The following is a 16,072-nucleotide window of genomic DNA, read 5'->3' as shown; positions in this document are numbered from 1 at the left end:
CTCATACTATGCATGATTACACTTTATTTTTAACCTATTAAAATATTAACATAGGCGTGCTAAGAGAATAAATCACCTTCTAGAGAAGAGAAATAAAGGGAATAATCTATTTTTATTAATCTCTCTTTATTAAGCATTAATGAAAAAGAAAACAAACAACTAGCTGGGATAAGAAGGACTTCTTTCTCTAGATAGATCTACATTCTGTTTACACATTATTAGTGAAGAGCTGTTTTTTAAGATCCCTTTGAAGAGATTTTACAGCATTCTCTGCGGAAAACTCATTAGAATTTATCTTAAAATTAAAAAATGATTTCATCATTAGCTGGTAAAGCTTTGAATGCAAACTAACCTTAATGCTCTTAGGGGATAGGGTCAATGTCTATAATAATCACATAAAAATCCTCACATTTCTGAGAATGCTCTATTATTACAGATAATTTTATTCCATTTGTCTTTGTAATCACAGCTCTTCCCCCTCTGTCAGAAACCCTGGTGGTGTAGCGGTTCAGCGCTATGGCTGCTAACCAAAAGGTCGGCAGTTCGAATCTACTAGGTGCTCCTTGGAAACCCCGTGGCACAGTTCCATTCTGTCCTATAGGGTTGCTATGAGTTGGAATTGACTCGATGGCAATGGTTTTTTTTGTTTTTTGTTTTTTCATTCCCCCTCTAGTCCCTAGTATGGTTCCTTGCACATACCACATGTTCAAAATCAGTTTGCTGAATGAATGACTGGCAACCTCATTTCTTTATATGTATGCTACATATATAACTTATATTAAAAAAAAAAAAGACTTAAAAATATTCTATGGTTATTTTTCTTACAATCTATCGGATACAGCACGGCCACATTATTTTAGTTTTTGAACTGATCTGTTCATAGATATTTTAGAGGAATTTTCTTCTTTTATTTGACCCCCAGACTGTGCTTGAGAATCTTACATCTTGGTTCAGTAAATGTTACTGAAAAGTTATCAACATTTTTAGTTTTTGTTGAACTTCTACTGGAGGATCTGACTGTTTAGTGGGGGAAATAATTTTCCACAGTATCTAATGAGATAGAGGTTTATTTACAGTCTGACTGCATACAGGAGTTTATAGTTCAGGGTCTTCATTATTGTATAATTTCTCATAAAATACTAGGTTTAATGAAGAGTTTAAAAACTGAGTGTCATTTTATATATATGTGTGTGTGTGTACATATGCAAAGACCTATACCTATATACGTATATTGTATATGTATGCACATATATTCCTGATAGTTTATATGAATACGAACCTTCTTACTTTAATATGTAAAAAACAATTTGGCATAGAAAATATAAGAACTTTAAGAGCAGGATTATCCACTCAGCAATTTTGCCCCTAAAAAACGAGTCCCAGAAATGACAGCATACTTACAAATGGGATCGCTCGCAAGAGCTGGATCTGATGGTTCACTGGGAGGGCCAATTCCTGCAGCATTTATTGCCATTGCTCTGAACTGGTATTTAACGCCTTCAATCAAACGGGGAACATTAAATTCCACACCTTTCAATCCCAGTTTGGTTATCGGTGCTCGGCTGACACGTGACCAGTAGGCCCCTCCCTCCTCTCTCTTCTCCAGCCAGTAGCCAGTGATCGGAGAGCCACCGTTGTCCAAAGGAGGAGTCCAGCTCACTAGCATCGATCCTTTGGTGCGCTCCAGAACTTTTGGTTTTCCTGGAGGTCCAGGAAGGCGATAAGGATCTTGAATGACCGTTTTATCTGATTTGCACTCATCACTTGTTCCATATTTGTTCACTGCCCTAACTCGGAACTCATATTGACCATTGGGGATAAGTTTCCAGACCTAGAAATTAGATAAATAGTAATTCCTTAAGAAGAATATACTTATGTTGATTTCTTACTCATTTTAAAACAACTTATTTTGGAAGGGATGACTGTAAAGAGAATAAATACATAAACTTAAAACATGGAGAAGACAGAGAAAAAGAAGAAAGCCCTTTTAAAATGAGAATATGTGAGTTTACTGTACTGTAAAAGAGTATCTGTATATCAAATAGTATTTACTAAGTGGTCTTACGTGCATGGAACTACAATAACAGGATAACTTTTTGCTTGTAGTTTTTGAGTTGAATTATTAAATTCCAAACATTAAAGTTATAGTATAATGGTGTTAAATCAGAGTCATGTTCTTTTAATGCACATAAGAAAATATTTAGAAGAGTTTACCCCATATCTCCTGTCTACAGCAGTGTTGGTGACTTCTTCCCATTCAACTTTCTTCCTACTTGCATCGCGCTTGTCTATGACATAATGGGTGATTTCACTGCCACCATTATCTAGAGGGGCATCCCATGTCAAGTAGCAAGAGTCAGCTTTAATGTCAGTTACGGCAAGGTTTCTTGGTGGGGATGGGCGGTCTGGAAAGGAACCGACAGATGAGATTGAGAAAGCAATTCCTAAACAGACACTGGATTTCTTCTTTGACATAAGGAAGCAAGCTACTTACCATACACTTCAACGTGAACATTTCGGAACACTGAGCCAAGGCGATTGGCAGCAGTGATTGTGTAAGTGCCTTTGTCCCCCCGGACTGCTTTAGGAATGCTGAGTTCAGTCTTCGCTTCACTTCGGGATACTTCTTCCTTGGTTATCTGTAGTGCCTCAGTGGGTTTTTCAATCACTGTTTCATTCTTGGCCCACTCGATCTTAGGCATCGGAAGTCCTGTCACATCTGCAGGGATGTTAACAGGCTCTCCTGCCTTAACTTTGATAGTGTCTCCTCGAACAGCCAGGCGCAACTTAATAGTCGGAGGTGCTGCAGGGAGAGGAGAAAGAAATAAAAATAGCAAAGTGGTAACAATGTTTACTCAATCTGTGGGATAAGTCAGCAGTATAAAGTTCATTAAAATTATTGTTATATTCGGATTCCATACCTTCATCATCTTGTATGACCACATTAAGAGGCAAGGATGGTTCACTTTCACCAATCGCATTGACTGCTTTGACGCGGAACTCATACATTTGATGCTCATCAAGATTGTCAACCAGAAAAGATGTGGTTGGGCAGAGTCGCTGGTTAACTCTTTCAAAGTCAGGTCTGTCGTGACGCCGTTTTTCAATGATATATCCTTGGATGGGACTGCCACCATCATTGCGAGGCTCTTTCCAGTCAAGGGTAATAGTGGACTTTGTCCTTTCTGTATATGTGAGCCTCTCAGGAGATGTTGGAGGACCTTCAACAAGGCAAGTTAAAATGACTATGTGAATAGGTTTCTGTTTAGCCTAACTTTACGCCCATCTTTAAAATTTTTCCCAAAACATGTCAGTCACCAGAATTACAGGCATTAATATAGGCAGAATTTTTCTTAGAAAACTTTACAATCAGGATTATTGATTAAAAATATAGGGGCAAATATGATTTTTTAATAGTTAGCACTTTAGATTATTTTAGTCTGTCACTGGGCAAACTTCTGCACTGAATGAATTTTTTAATTGGGTCCATGAAGTTATGCTTTAGATGACCAGCTGAGAGCAAAGTATTTCTATTTTTATCAACCGACTGTAAATATGCCTATTTAAATGCACTTTAAGCCACATTGTCTAAAGTGTGGGTTTAAAATGTGGTGGAAAGAGAGTTTATATAATAATGCTTCTGTAGTTTTAGGTCCCAAAGGACAGAACTGAAAGAATAAGCTTTGAATGATGAAGCTAGTCAACAAACCATGCTTGTTGACAATTATTGCAACCAGAAGCAGAGTTTCACTATGGAAACCTAGTTCTGTTCCAATGCCTCTGGCACAACTTGATGTACAATGGAAAATCTCAGACGGGCTGTAACTGGTGTAGGATGTAATTTATTTTGGGGGGTGATGGAGGAATAACTCCTGTCTCTTGAGGAATGGGTCTTCCTCAAAGGCTTTGTTTTCTTGGATGTGGTATCAGTGTGCTTTACAAAGTGTGTGCAATTTTAGGGTTTCGTAATACTTTCAGGGAGATTTCCTCTGGTTGATTTTCTATTCTTCCGTGGCTGTTTCTGGTTTTGGACCTCCCTGTTATTTAAGTGTGGGAACTATGTGAGAGGTAGAGGAACATTAAGGCATTTATCCTAATCTGTAATCTTTTTTGGAAAAACAAGGAACTCTCTTCAACTACTAGGATATTAAATCTTAAAAATTATTCCAGTACATCCTGTTGGAAAGATTTAATACTTATAACCTACTTCTAGGTTATTGCTAACCCCCAGCAGATTCACGTTTTTCAGTATTCAAAGCTGTACATGGTTAATACAGAGTAAAGAAAAAGTGCACTGAGAGTGTGGCAAACATGGTATCCTCAAAGTTGTTAATTATTTTATTTACTCCCTTAATATCCTCTAGCTACATATTTTGAGACTGTTTACAGTTTTGAAGCCATAAAGCTCAGTAAATAAATGGCATAACTAGAAGCAAAACAAACAGTATCTGTAAACACAATGAAAACCTTTTCTTTTACCTAGTGGGTCAACTGCAAGAATTGGTCCTATTTCAACAGGAGGGCCACAGCCAAACTTGTTCTTGGCAATAACACGGAACATATATTCTTCCCCCTCAAGGAGACCTGTGATGTCACATTTAGATCTCTCAGTCTCTATTGGTTGTCTCCAAGTATGCATCTTGGCATCTTTCCTTTCAATAATAAAGCCCGTGAGTTCACTTCCTCCATCATCTTCTGGATCAGACCAGTTAAGCAAACACATCTTTCTGTTTGTTACAACAGGTTTTAAGTCAAGAACTGGACCAGGAACATCTGAAAAATAAAACAGAGGGAAAAAAAAGAAAATCAATGTAATAAGATGGTATCTTTGGGGAAATCCTGCAAAAAATCCACGCAACATTCCTTACCAAAAACTTCTACCCTGGCTGCTGCAGATTTGGAACCACAACTATTAGTAGCTGTTATCACATATCTGCCATGATCTTTTCTCAGTGCATTCTTGATAACCAGGTCAGATTTGGTTCCAACGTTCTCTATTACAACACGGTCTTTATCTAGCTCTCCTTCTTCTATGGTCCATACTTTCGTAGGTACAGGACGACCAGTCACCACAGCTGGAATTCTAAGAGTCTTCCCAGCCATTATTTGTATTCCAGCCTTGACAGAAACATCCAGTTCTACACTGGGGGGCTCTGTTGAAAGAGAACAGCCAGACATTAACCCAAGAAAGATGAAAAAAATGTCCCCATACTAGGAAAATATCCCTAATTTTATTCAAATAACTTGTAATTACCTTGTGGTTCAGCCACAGTAACAGGGCCTGTTTCTCCAGGTGGTCCTTCACCTGCAGCGTTGACGGCACTCACCCGAAGTTTGTAATCAGCACCCTCTCGGATTTGTTTTACGGTGTACTGACGGACCTTAATCATCTTCTCTGTGCAGCGTGACCATTCATTTGTGCCAACCAGCTGCTTATCGACAAAGTAGCCAATAATTTCACTACCACCATTGAAAGCTGGGGGTTCCCATTCTAGTTCAATAGTTGTAGAGCTTGTATCCGTGACTCTTGGGACAGGTGGCCCAGGTGGAGCTAGAATGAAAGCAGATACATAAATCGAAACTCATTGATGGTTTTAAAGTATATAGTAGCTTACCGTATCTCACTTTCTTCTTAATGAGTTACTTACAGATTGGATCACGTGCTGTTTTGGGATCTGAAGGTGGACTGAACTTTCCAGGTCCAGCTGCATTTTCAGCACATACTCTGAAGACATAGGTGAGTCCTTCTAATAGGCCTTCCACATTGGTTTTCAAAGAATTCAGAAGGTTTCTGTTGACACGAGACCAATGTGTACTGTTAACCTCACGTTTTTCAAGCCAGTAACCCAAGATGGGGCTTCCGTTATCTTTTGGTTCGTTCCATGTCACTAGCATACTGTTACTGGTAACATCTTCCACGATGGGCTTATCGGGTGCATCGGGTGGTTCTGATAAAAATAAAAATGTATTGGAATTAATTCCCTCATATGACATAAAGATTCAATTTTATAATCTGTGATAATGTATGTAACAAAGCATACGGTAAGAGCCAAATGTGATGGTAAAGGAACCTTACCAAATGGATCTTTAGCTGTAAGTGGCTTTGAAACACAAGGGGGTCCAGGCCCAAACCTATTTTCAGCCCTTACACGGAAGAGGTACTCCTTTCCTTCAATCAACTTCGTCACTGAATATTTGCAGTGTCTAAGTGTTGAAGTGATAATGATCCACTCTGAGTCAGGTTTTGTCTTGTCTTTCTTTTCCAAAGTGTAGTTTATGATTTCACTGCCACCGTCATCAAGCGGTGGTTCCCATTTACAGAGGACTGAGTTCTTTCTAATATCTTCAAATACAAAGTTGATTGGTGGCCCTGGAGTATCTAACATTTCAAAGGAGAGCAATGATTACACATTTGTATAGAAATAGTTGCCACGGAAAATGTAAAAGTTAGTCTGCTCTTTGACATAAACCTCTGTTTTTCCTACATCTGTCTTTGTGTCACATTAGCTAGTGAATTAAGGATGCTCAGGGGAACAAAGAGGTCAGGTGATTTCTTCAACATGGCCAGGAGATAATATGGGACTAAAAACAGACTGCAGAAGCTATTTTCTTTCCCACTTATTGTGTAAAACATATGTTTTACACAAGGAGCCTGTTTTTTTCCCTAAAACTTTTACATATAGACTTTCTTCAGTTGGAAAGCGTAGCTTTACTTACTTACCCAGCACACTGACGGTACAAGGAGCCTTTGCTATACCATGGTCATTTTCAACTTTGATCATATACAGGCCATGGTCAGGTCGGAGAGAATCTCGAACACGTAGCTGAGATTCTCCTTGTTTACTGTTGTCAATACTCAAACGCTCAGTCAGAGGCAGGAAAAATGGTTCTTCTTCTTGAACTTCACCCCTCCTCCTTCTAGCCAGTGGTGCTGGTCGCTTCTTAATTTCCTCTGGTATAATAACGTTCTCATCCTTTATCCATGTAATAGTTGGGTAAGGTGATCCAGAAACAGTTGCATCAAGTGCTATTTCATCACCTCGTTTCACTTCTAGGCTTGTTCGCAGAATGACTTTTGGAGCATCTGTTATGATTAAAAACAATAATTGTTTTCAATTCTGATTAAAATACCTGACAAAAACATTATCCTCATTTATTTCACAATTGTAAAGTGGCAACCCCATTAAACAAAACTTACCTATAGGATCTACAGCTTTGGTTGGAGGAGTGGCCCGAGAAGGTTCACCAATACCAGCAGCATTCTCTGCTCGCACACGGAATTGGTACTCTTTTCCTTCTTCAAGTCCCTTTGCTGTGTAGGTCAGTACTGGTACCAGGTGTTCATTGCATCTCTTCCATTTGTCTTCACCCTTAGCAATCTTCTCTATAATGTAACCCATTATTTTGCTCCCTCCATCATACAAAGGTGGCTTCCATGTAATAGTCATTGCCTTAGCTGTAGGATTATGAACCTCAACATCTACAGGTGGGTCTGGGGGTTCTGAAGAACAATAAAAAAAGAAAAAAAAACTGTAAATATAGGAAAACCCATCTTCTTAAAATAAAAAAAAATTGCATCTTATTTCTTAGCCGTAGTTCATCCGTGCCAAAACTTACGCTTTGGATCTTGAGCAATGACTGGATTTTTCAATTCAATATATTCGCCTCCACCAATCTTGTTAACTGCTTTAACTCGGAAAAAGTATTCACTATTTGGTATGAGGTCCTTTACAGTCCAAGACAGTTTATTCTCACCAGACATGACTGGTATGTACGTTCTCCTTCCAGCTTCTCTGCGTTCCAGCACATAATGAAGAATTGGGGTTCCACCATCATATTCTGGAGGTTCCCAGGTTAATTTACAAGAAGTCTTGGTCACTTCACTTGCTTTAATATCTTTGCATGGTCCGGGTAGGCCTATTAAAAATAACACTCACAATTATTATTGTACCCCTGAAAAATCAGCACATTAATAGTGTAATATTTCTCAAAGTGGGGCTATTTGCATTTTGGGTAGGATAATCTTTTATGTGTTGGAGTGTCCCTCACATTGAGGGCGTTTAGCATCATTGGCACCAAACTACTAAATTTCTGTAGTAATTTCACCCCTCCCCAGTCTTTGTGCCAAGAAAAAATGCCCCTACAAATTTCCAGACACCCTCTGGGTGGGTGTAGGAGGATGGTATTACCCTTGGTTGAGAACATTATGGGAAAAATGTGACTTTATACAGTTAAGAAATGAATATTGGTCACTGAAAAATTCTTTGGGTATGTTTTATCTTTAAATTAGTACTTTACATGCAAATAATTAAAACTGGTGTAAATTACTCTAATCAGAGTTGAATTAGCAACTTTTTTGTCTTTAGAATTACTTTATTTCTCATAAGGAAAGAAATAATCTGAAGGGACATTTAGATTCCAGTTGGCCAGCTCATGAAGCCACTTATACTAACACTGCAGAATGAACCAGTTTTCTCAGCACATGAAGAATGCCTGATGTTTTACCCAAGAATGATTACCTATGACTTTGACATTGATTGAGGCTGTTGCTGAGCCCAGCTTATTCTCCAGTGTAATGGTGTAAACTCCAGCATCTGCACGGACACTCTTGGGAACTTCAAGGTGTGCAGAGATGTGATCACTCTTCATTGTTAATCTATCACTTGCTTTAACGTCTTTGCCATCTTTATGCCAGCTAACGGTTGGGACTGGAACAGCTCTGAAGGGAACAGGAATGCTTAACTTTTCACCTTCAATAACAACAATGTCATGGGTCTCCAGATCAATTGTTGGCCTGCCTGTAAAATATATTCCAAAAGAGAAAAAAAGAGTTTGTCAAAATGCAATGCATGAATAAAGCCTACTTTTATTAATTATAAAAGAAACTGTGGTCTTACAGTCTGGATCTTTGGCAACGACATTTTCAGAGATTTCAGATGGCTCACTAACACCAACAGCATTAACAGCTCTCACTCTCAGAACGTACTCCTTGTCAGGAACAACACCTTCTTCAACCTTGAATTTCAAGTCTTTTATTGGGCGAGAATTTACTCGCATCCATTTCTCAGTGCCTACTGGACACATTTCAACATGGTATCCTATGATAGGACTTCCACCATCTTTTTCTGGAGGTTTCCAAGCAATGGCAATGTGCTTTCTCCCAGCATCAGTCACATGAAGGTCAAGGGGAGGTGAAGGAGGACCTGAGAAAAGTGTGAAATATTCACATCCATGTTCTCATTAGCAAGGTCTAGACAATATCCTTTGTATAATCAGCACTACTTACCTGTTGGATCTTCAATTGATAGGATTTCTGTGGGTTCACTTGGGTGACCAATTCCAGCTTCATTTTCTGCCCGAACCTGAAACTGGACCTCCGTTCCTTCAATGACATCAGTTACCCTGAAGTTACAATCTGGTCCTGCGGTCTTTCCAGCCTTCACCCATCTAGTACCTAGCTTTTCTTTCTTCTCAATGATGTATCTATTGAAATAATAAAGCATTTCATTAGCATTAATGAAAACAAAGTTATGAATTTGCAGCCTAGTATAAATTAATTTAAATTCTACCTCTGAATTGGTCTTCCACCATCATTTTTAGGTGGTTCCCACTTCAGGTCAACATGTCGTTTAGTCACATCAACCACTGTCAGGGCATAGGGTGGTCCAGGGGTGGCTGAAAGCAAAATATTTAATGATTAGAAGGACTAGAGGAAAAAGTGATAATCTACTACAAAAGATGTCACAAAGATTAAGTTAGAGTGCATACTAAAGGTGTCTTTGGCTAGAACGGAGTCCTCAATTTCACAGTAGTCACTTTGCCCTATGGCATTTTCTGCAGCAACTCGGAACACATATAAAGAGCCTTCTGTCAGTGGAGTGACCGTGCACTTGGTGTCCTTGACGGTAGTGTCCACTGTTTGCCAGCCTTTTCGCCTCACATCTCTTTTTTCCACGATGTAGTTAGTGATGGGGGACCCTCCATCTTTCTCAGGAACTGTCCATTTTAGGTCTGCTGTATTTTTTGTGATATTAATAACTTCAAGCCAGCGAGGCGGTGATGGAGGATCTGAACCAGAAAGAAAAGCAAATTCAGGTTTTTTTTGTCCAATATTCAGTCTTTACTAAATGCTCTGGTAATAACTAGAAAGTTAAATAGCAATGAGGAAATTATATAGTAATGAGTTTTTCATATTTTCTCATATTATAATTCTCAGGTATACTTTAGAATAACTTACATATCCAAAACATCAAGATTGACTTACATAACTTCTCTCGGCAAAGCACAGGATCACTGGGCTCACTGGGTTCACTCTCCCCAGCCTTGTTTACAGCTCTAACTCGGAATGAGTATTCCTGCCCTTCCATAAGTCCTGGGAGCTTGTGCTCAGTGGTGGGAACCCCCTCAGCCACTCTGACCCAGTCCTCGGTTCCAGTCTTTAGCATCTCAATGACGTAAGACTCAATCTTTGCCCCTCCATCGTGTTCTGGCTTTGTCCATTTCAATGTTAATGATGTTTTGCCTACATCTTTCACGATTGGTTTTCCAGGGGGCCATGGAGGATCTGCAAGCGAATGAAATCATTATTTAAGTTTGGGGAAAAAGAAGTTAACGTAAGTATTAAAATAATCACAGAAAATTTTATTAATAATACCTATGGGATCCTTTATTAGGATCGGTTCAGTTGACCTGCTTGGTTTTCCAGGTCCAGCAAGATTTTCAGCCAACACACGGAATCTGTATTTCTTCTTATTGGTGAGACCTTTCACTCTATATTAGCAACAAAATGCATGTTTAGTACTATGATAAGAAGTAGAAACCTATGTTTATTTTACATTTAATAGGCTAATCTGCTTGAATTGTGAAAAAACTGATTTTGAAATTTAGCTGAGAATATTTCAGTGTAAGTTTAAAATTGCCTTTTAATGGTTACACACCTTAGATTTGGCCAAAAGTACAACTCTAATAATAATATCTATAATAATGATCATTATCAAAATATACCAGAGGGCCACTATGAAACTTCCAGAAAGTTAATATTTCATAGTAAATTAAGAAATGTGAGTGGAATTTATACCACTTTGGAAATTATATGTTAGTTGAAAATATTAGTAAAGACAATTTCAAAATGTTATAGTAATATGTAATCAAACAGAATGATAAAGAATGAAAATTTGAATGTACTGCTATTTTAACATCTTGATGGAGATTTTAGGCATACCTGAATGTTGTGTCCTTTATTGGCATCTTATTGCATCTAACCCACTTATCAGTATCAGGGTCTAATCTTTCAAGCCAGTATCCAGTGATTGGGCTGCCACCATCATCATCTGGTTCACACCATGTGAGAGTCACTGCATCTTTAGTTATATCAGAAGGTTCAAGGCGAGTTGGAGGTCCAGGTGGGTCTGCAGACAGAATAATGATACCAAGTATTATGTCATGTGTGTGTATATATATATATATATATATATATATATATATATATATATATATATATGATACCTAAATCCAAGCTTGACACAATAATCATGTTTTTTTTCCTCCCCCCAAATGATTAATGAGAAACTTACCAAATGGAAATTTGGCTGTTATTGGACTGGCCTGAACTGGCTCACCAACACCATACATGTTTTCTGCAGCAACTCTGAAGAGGTATTCTTTATTGGGTATTAATTTGGTTGCCTTGAAATTTGTATCCTTGACAGTCGAGGAGAGCTTGTGCCACACTTCACTGTCAGTTGCCCTTCTCTCTACAACATAGTTTGTGACTTTAGATCCACCATCATCTCGTGGAGGGTTCCATGTCAGAAGACATGACTCATTGGTTACATCTGTGATGTCAAAAGCAGCTGGTGGTCCAGGTTTATCTGTGGATGGCATTAAAACATTTTTTTTTACCACGTCATATTTAAAAATGTAGCCGAAACGAATTTGTCCTATTTTAAAACGCGAGCCTCTCCTACCTAAAACGTTGACTTCCACTGTCGCAGTGGCTCGGCCACACACATTCACAGCCTCGATGATGTATGTGCCAGTGTCACTTCTTTTACTGTCTACAATAGTCACTGTGGACTTTTTAGGAACATTTTCAATGGTGATCCTTTTGTCCTGTTTCAGGAGCGTATCAGCCTTTGTCCAAGTTATCTTAGGTTCAGGTTTTCCAGTTACAGTGGCAGGAAGTTCAATCTTAGTTCCGGCTTTTACAGTGAGACCAGCAAGGAGCTTCACGTCGAGGAAAATTTCTGGAGCCTCTGAATTGGAAAAGATTATTTAAGATGTTAGCAAGTTTAAACAGAATTAAAATCAGAGGCTTGGCTAATAAAACAACACCAAATATATATATACCCTGTGTATCCACAGCCTGGATTTCATCAGTGGGTTTGCTCGGTTTGCTGGCACCCTGCCTGTTCAAGGCCTTCACACGGTAGGAATACCATTTGCCTTCCTCAAGACCTGTTACTTCCATTCTGTTGGAAAACAAATAGGATATTTTACTCTTAAGTATATAATCTGTTTCACTTGTAACATACAGAATCTTTTCCACAATCATACCGCTGGTTAAAACTATTCTTTAAATTAATTCTAGATCGTTTTAATACTGTAATCAATGAAAACCTTGAGGAGGGGTAAGTTTAGCAGCACTTTTTAAAATCAGACAGGCATAACAGGAGAACTCGCAATAAAAAAAACTAACATTTCAATTTTTAAAACGAAAGCCCATTTTTGTGAATTATACAGGGCCAGAGTAAATGCTTACTCCTATTAAAAGACCTACTTTGTGTCTGCAACTGGTTCTCCACAGGCGACCCATTTATCAGAACCACGTGGGCATTTTTCAACTATGTATCCTTTGATGCGTGAACCACCATCATATTTAGGTGGATCCCATGTTAGGAAGATGCTCTTGGCAGTTCGATCTCTCCATTTAACATTCTCTGGTGGGTCAGGTACCGCTATAACATTTTAAAGAGAGTCAGTCTTAGATCGGCCACCTAGGAAATTATCTCCATATTGCCAACCTCTCGGCTTCTCCCACCATTTCAATTCTAGGCTTAAAAGCAAAAATAACTAAAACAAGGTCAGGTAAGAAATCATCAAGAATACACTCACTTGCAGGAGCTGACATATTTACAGGTTCATCAACATATGCAGGCTCTCCAGGGCCACACTTGTTACGAGCACAGACTTTAAATACATATTCTTTTCCTTGAACAAGATCAGGAACTGTGAATTCTAGGTCAGTCACAAAGTCCATAACCTGGGACAAAGAAATACAGTTAATATGTTATTCTCCCCCCATCCCCTCAAAAAGTTCCCCAAATCAAAAGATTTACCATGAGCAGGGATACAAATGGAAGTTATTTCTAATTTTAAGGATTATTCTTTAATTTCACATTGGAGAAAAATTGCAAAGACACAATAATATTTGACCCTCAATAAAAAGTAAAGCTGTTTCATAGTTTGTACACACACTTAACAGATGACAAATAAGACTTTTTTTTTTTCCTACCAGCTTGGCACTGGTACCAGCTTGGTTATTTGAATTGTCTTTTTAAATTACGGTAAAGAATGGTAAGTAGTATAAACTGAGGAGAAAAAAAAAATTGCAGATTAGGCCAACTAATGCAATCTGGAGTCAAGAAGAACTGTGACTACCAGGGAGTTAAATATTTCCTTAGAATGGCTTATACCTTAATAGGGGAATACTGGGTACTTACCAGGTACCAAAGGAGCCCTGGTGGTACAGTGGCTAAGTGCTCGGCTGCTAACCAAAAGATTGGCAGTTTGAACCAACCAGCTGCTCCTTGGGAGAAAGACCTGGCAATCTACTTCCATAAAGATTGCAGCCTTGGAAGCCCTACAGGGCAGTTTTATCTTGTCCTATAGGGTCTCTATGAATAGGAATTGACTTGATGGCAACGGGTTTTAAATGGAATCAGGTACGAAGTGAGTTGGTGAGTTTTGTTTTTTAATAAACCTATCTGAAATTTGGTTAGGCTCACAAATGAGGCAGTTATACCAAACCTTGGTTGAAGGTCCTCAGGAATCATCAGTATCAATGCATTTAAAAAAGTTGTTGGCATGTTATTAGTAAAGTAAAAGTAAAAGCTGTGTCACCTATAAACTTTTCATGGCATCCCAGCATAATGAGGTTTTTCCTACTGTCTTTCTGTAGTTAGTACATTGCTGCTCAAAACTTACTTTAGTCCATGTTTTCCGGCTAACTTCCCGCTTTTCAACCAGGTATCCAGTTAGTGGACTTCCTCCATCATCATCTGGTGGTTCCCAAGTCAGATGTACTGAGTCCCTGGTTACCTCACCATATTTCAGTTCTTTGGGTGCACTTGGGCGAGCTGAAAAAAATGCAGTCCGAAGTCAATATTATTAATAGTTTGAACCAGTATTTGTTAATACTGCTAAATCATGTTAGATAATAATTTAGGTCCTTACCAATTACATTGACATCAATTTCACCAGAGATTGCTTTCACAGGATTTTCTAATTTCAGTGTATAAATGCCCTTGTCTGGACGTTCACTTGGAGAAATGACAAGTTCAGCATAGGCACTTATGGTCTTCATTTTCACACGGTCTCCTGCTTCTAGTACCTTATCTCCAAAAGACCAGGTTGCAGTTGGCCTTGGATAGCCTGTACTTGGAACCAGGATCGTGATAGGATTTGGGACGATGACTTCCAGACCATCTTTAAATGCACTTAAATCCATTGTTGGTTCAACTACCAAGAAGAAAAATTAATGAGTTTACAGTACTATATTTAAGCCTCTGAGACTCCAAAGTAACTATGCGCTATCCACAAATATAAAAATAAAATGTTTGTTTACCAAATGAATCATCAGCAGTTAGAGGACCAAGAATTTCAGATGGATCTGAAACACCAGCTTCATTTTCTGCAGATACTCTATATAAATACTTATTTCCTTTTTGCAATCCAGTAACCTAAAATCATGAATTGATATTTGTAAAAAGCATAAGTTTAAAGTTTATGATCATACACTGAATATTGCTTTTTAGATTCAAATGCTCTACCTTGTAAGTTAGTTTAGGGACAAGTTTCGTATTGCAACGAATCCAATTATCTTTTCCTTCTTCACACCGCTCAATTATATAGCCCAATATTGGGCTTCCTCCGTCTTTCAGAGGAGGCTCCCATGTGAGCTGAACTGATGACTGAGTCTGGTCTGAGGCATTAAGGTTGACAGGAGGACTTGGTCTCTCTGAAATGAACAAAAGAGATGAAGCATATCATTTGATTTAGTAACAATTTTCTAAAACAATGCTATAATCAATCCTATCACCGTCATAGCGACCCTATAGGTCAGGGTAGAACTGCCCCATAGGGCTTCTGAGGAGCAGCTGGTGGATTTGAACTGCTGACCTGTTGGTTAACAGGTGAATGCTTAACCATTATGCCACCCAAAAACCAAACCCGGTGCTGTCGAGTCAATTCCGACTCATAGCGACCCTACAGGACAGAGTAGAACTGCCCCATAGACCATGCCACCAGGGGTCCATTAAAATAACAGGCTTACTGAATTTGATGACTAAAAGTAAGCAGTCTGGGTTTCCACAATTTTGATCAAATTTTTCCAATATTCCGCCTTTTTATATTTTATTAACTTTTATTTTAGTTGATACGTCTAATTATGGGGTTTCATGTAGTAATCATTATTATTATTTTTTGATGGGCTTACCGATTGGATCAGTGACTTTGATGAAAGGCGTGGCTGCACTTGGTTTTCCAACTCCAATTCGGTTTTGGGCTCTGACCCGAAAACTATACTCCTGTCCTTCCACCACATCAGTGACAGTTGCAGACAGGTCTTCAGCTCTTACTGTCATGGCGGTGTCCCACCTGATAGAAGTCTTGTCCCGTAATTCGATGACATAGTTAGTGATCTCTGCACCTCCATCGTACTCTGGTGGTTCCCATGTCAGTGAGACACCAAATCTGTTCACATCAGTGATGGCTACATTCAAAGGAGGGCCTGGAACATCTAGATTTCACCACGCAGGAAGAAAACCCAGCGTTTTGAGTTATAGCAAAGATT

The 16,072-nt window shown here is 38.7% G+C and overlaps 1 protein-coding gene across 1 annotated transcript in view; it reads right to left on the bottom strand.

Annotated features, from left to right (window-relative positions):
• TTN (titin) overlaps positions 1 to 16,072 on the bottom strand; it is a 273,379-nt gene that overhangs the window by 75,314 nt on the left and 181,993 nt on the right. The window contains exons 208-237 of the mRNA XM_064287443.1: positions 15,716 to 16,018; positions 15,051 to 15,238; positions 14,846 to 14,960; positions 14,455 to 14,739; positions 14,206 to 14,357; positions 13,114 to 13,261; positions 12,779 to 12,956; positions 12,349 to 12,470; positions 11,967 to 12,254; positions 11,574 to 11,870; positions 11,222 to 11,408; positions 10,655 to 10,770; positions 10,265 to 10,564; positions 9,769 to 10,068; positions 9,570 to 9,675; positions 9,287 to 9,483; positions 8,898 to 9,203; positions 8,520 to 8,798; positions 7,618 to 7,917; positions 7,199 to 7,501; positions 6,722 to 7,084; positions 6,077 to 6,379; positions 5,649 to 5,948; positions 5,255 to 5,551; positions 4,869 to 5,153; positions 4,480 to 4,773; positions 2,922 to 3,221; positions 2,495 to 2,803; positions 2,215 to 2,405; positions 1,402 to 1,831 (exon numbers count right to left, since the gene is read on the bottom strand). Coding sequence (XP_064143513.1) covers positions 1,402 to 1,831; positions 2,215 to 2,405; positions 2,495 to 2,803; positions 2,922 to 3,221; positions 4,480 to 4,773; positions 4,869 to 5,153; positions 5,255 to 5,551; positions 5,649 to 5,948; positions 6,077 to 6,379; positions 6,722 to 7,084; positions 7,199 to 7,501; positions 7,618 to 7,917; positions 8,520 to 8,798; positions 8,898 to 9,203; positions 9,287 to 9,483; positions 9,570 to 9,675; positions 9,769 to 10,068; positions 10,265 to 10,564; positions 10,655 to 10,770; positions 11,222 to 11,408; positions 11,574 to 11,870; positions 11,967 to 12,254; positions 12,349 to 12,470; positions 12,779 to 12,956; positions 13,114 to 13,261; positions 14,206 to 14,357; positions 14,455 to 14,739; positions 14,846 to 14,960; positions 15,051 to 15,238; positions 15,716 to 16,018 — 7,542 coding nt within the window. The remainder of the gene's footprint in view (positions 1 to 1,401; positions 1,832 to 2,214; positions 2,406 to 2,494; positions 2,804 to 2,921; positions 3,222 to 4,479; positions 4,774 to 4,868; positions 5,154 to 5,254; positions 5,552 to 5,648; positions 5,949 to 6,076; positions 6,380 to 6,721; positions 7,085 to 7,198; positions 7,502 to 7,617; positions 7,918 to 8,519; positions 8,799 to 8,897; positions 9,204 to 9,286; positions 9,484 to 9,569; positions 9,676 to 9,768; positions 10,069 to 10,264; positions 10,565 to 10,654; positions 10,771 to 11,221; positions 11,409 to 11,573; positions 11,871 to 11,966; positions 12,255 to 12,348; positions 12,471 to 12,778; positions 12,957 to 13,113; positions 13,262 to 14,205; positions 14,358 to 14,454; positions 14,740 to 14,845; positions 14,961 to 15,050; positions 15,239 to 15,715; positions 16,019 to 16,072) is intronic.

The sequence above is a fragment of the Loxodonta africana genome, chromosome 6 (genome assembly GCF_030014295.1).
Source record: "Loxodonta africana isolate mLoxAfr1 chromosome 6, mLoxAfr1.hap2, whole genome shotgun sequence".
Taxonomy (NCBI): Eukaryota; Metazoa; Chordata; class Mammalia; order Proboscidea; family Elephantidae; genus Loxodonta; species Loxodonta africana.
This window is presented reverse-complemented; position numbering and strand designations above follow the sequence as displayed.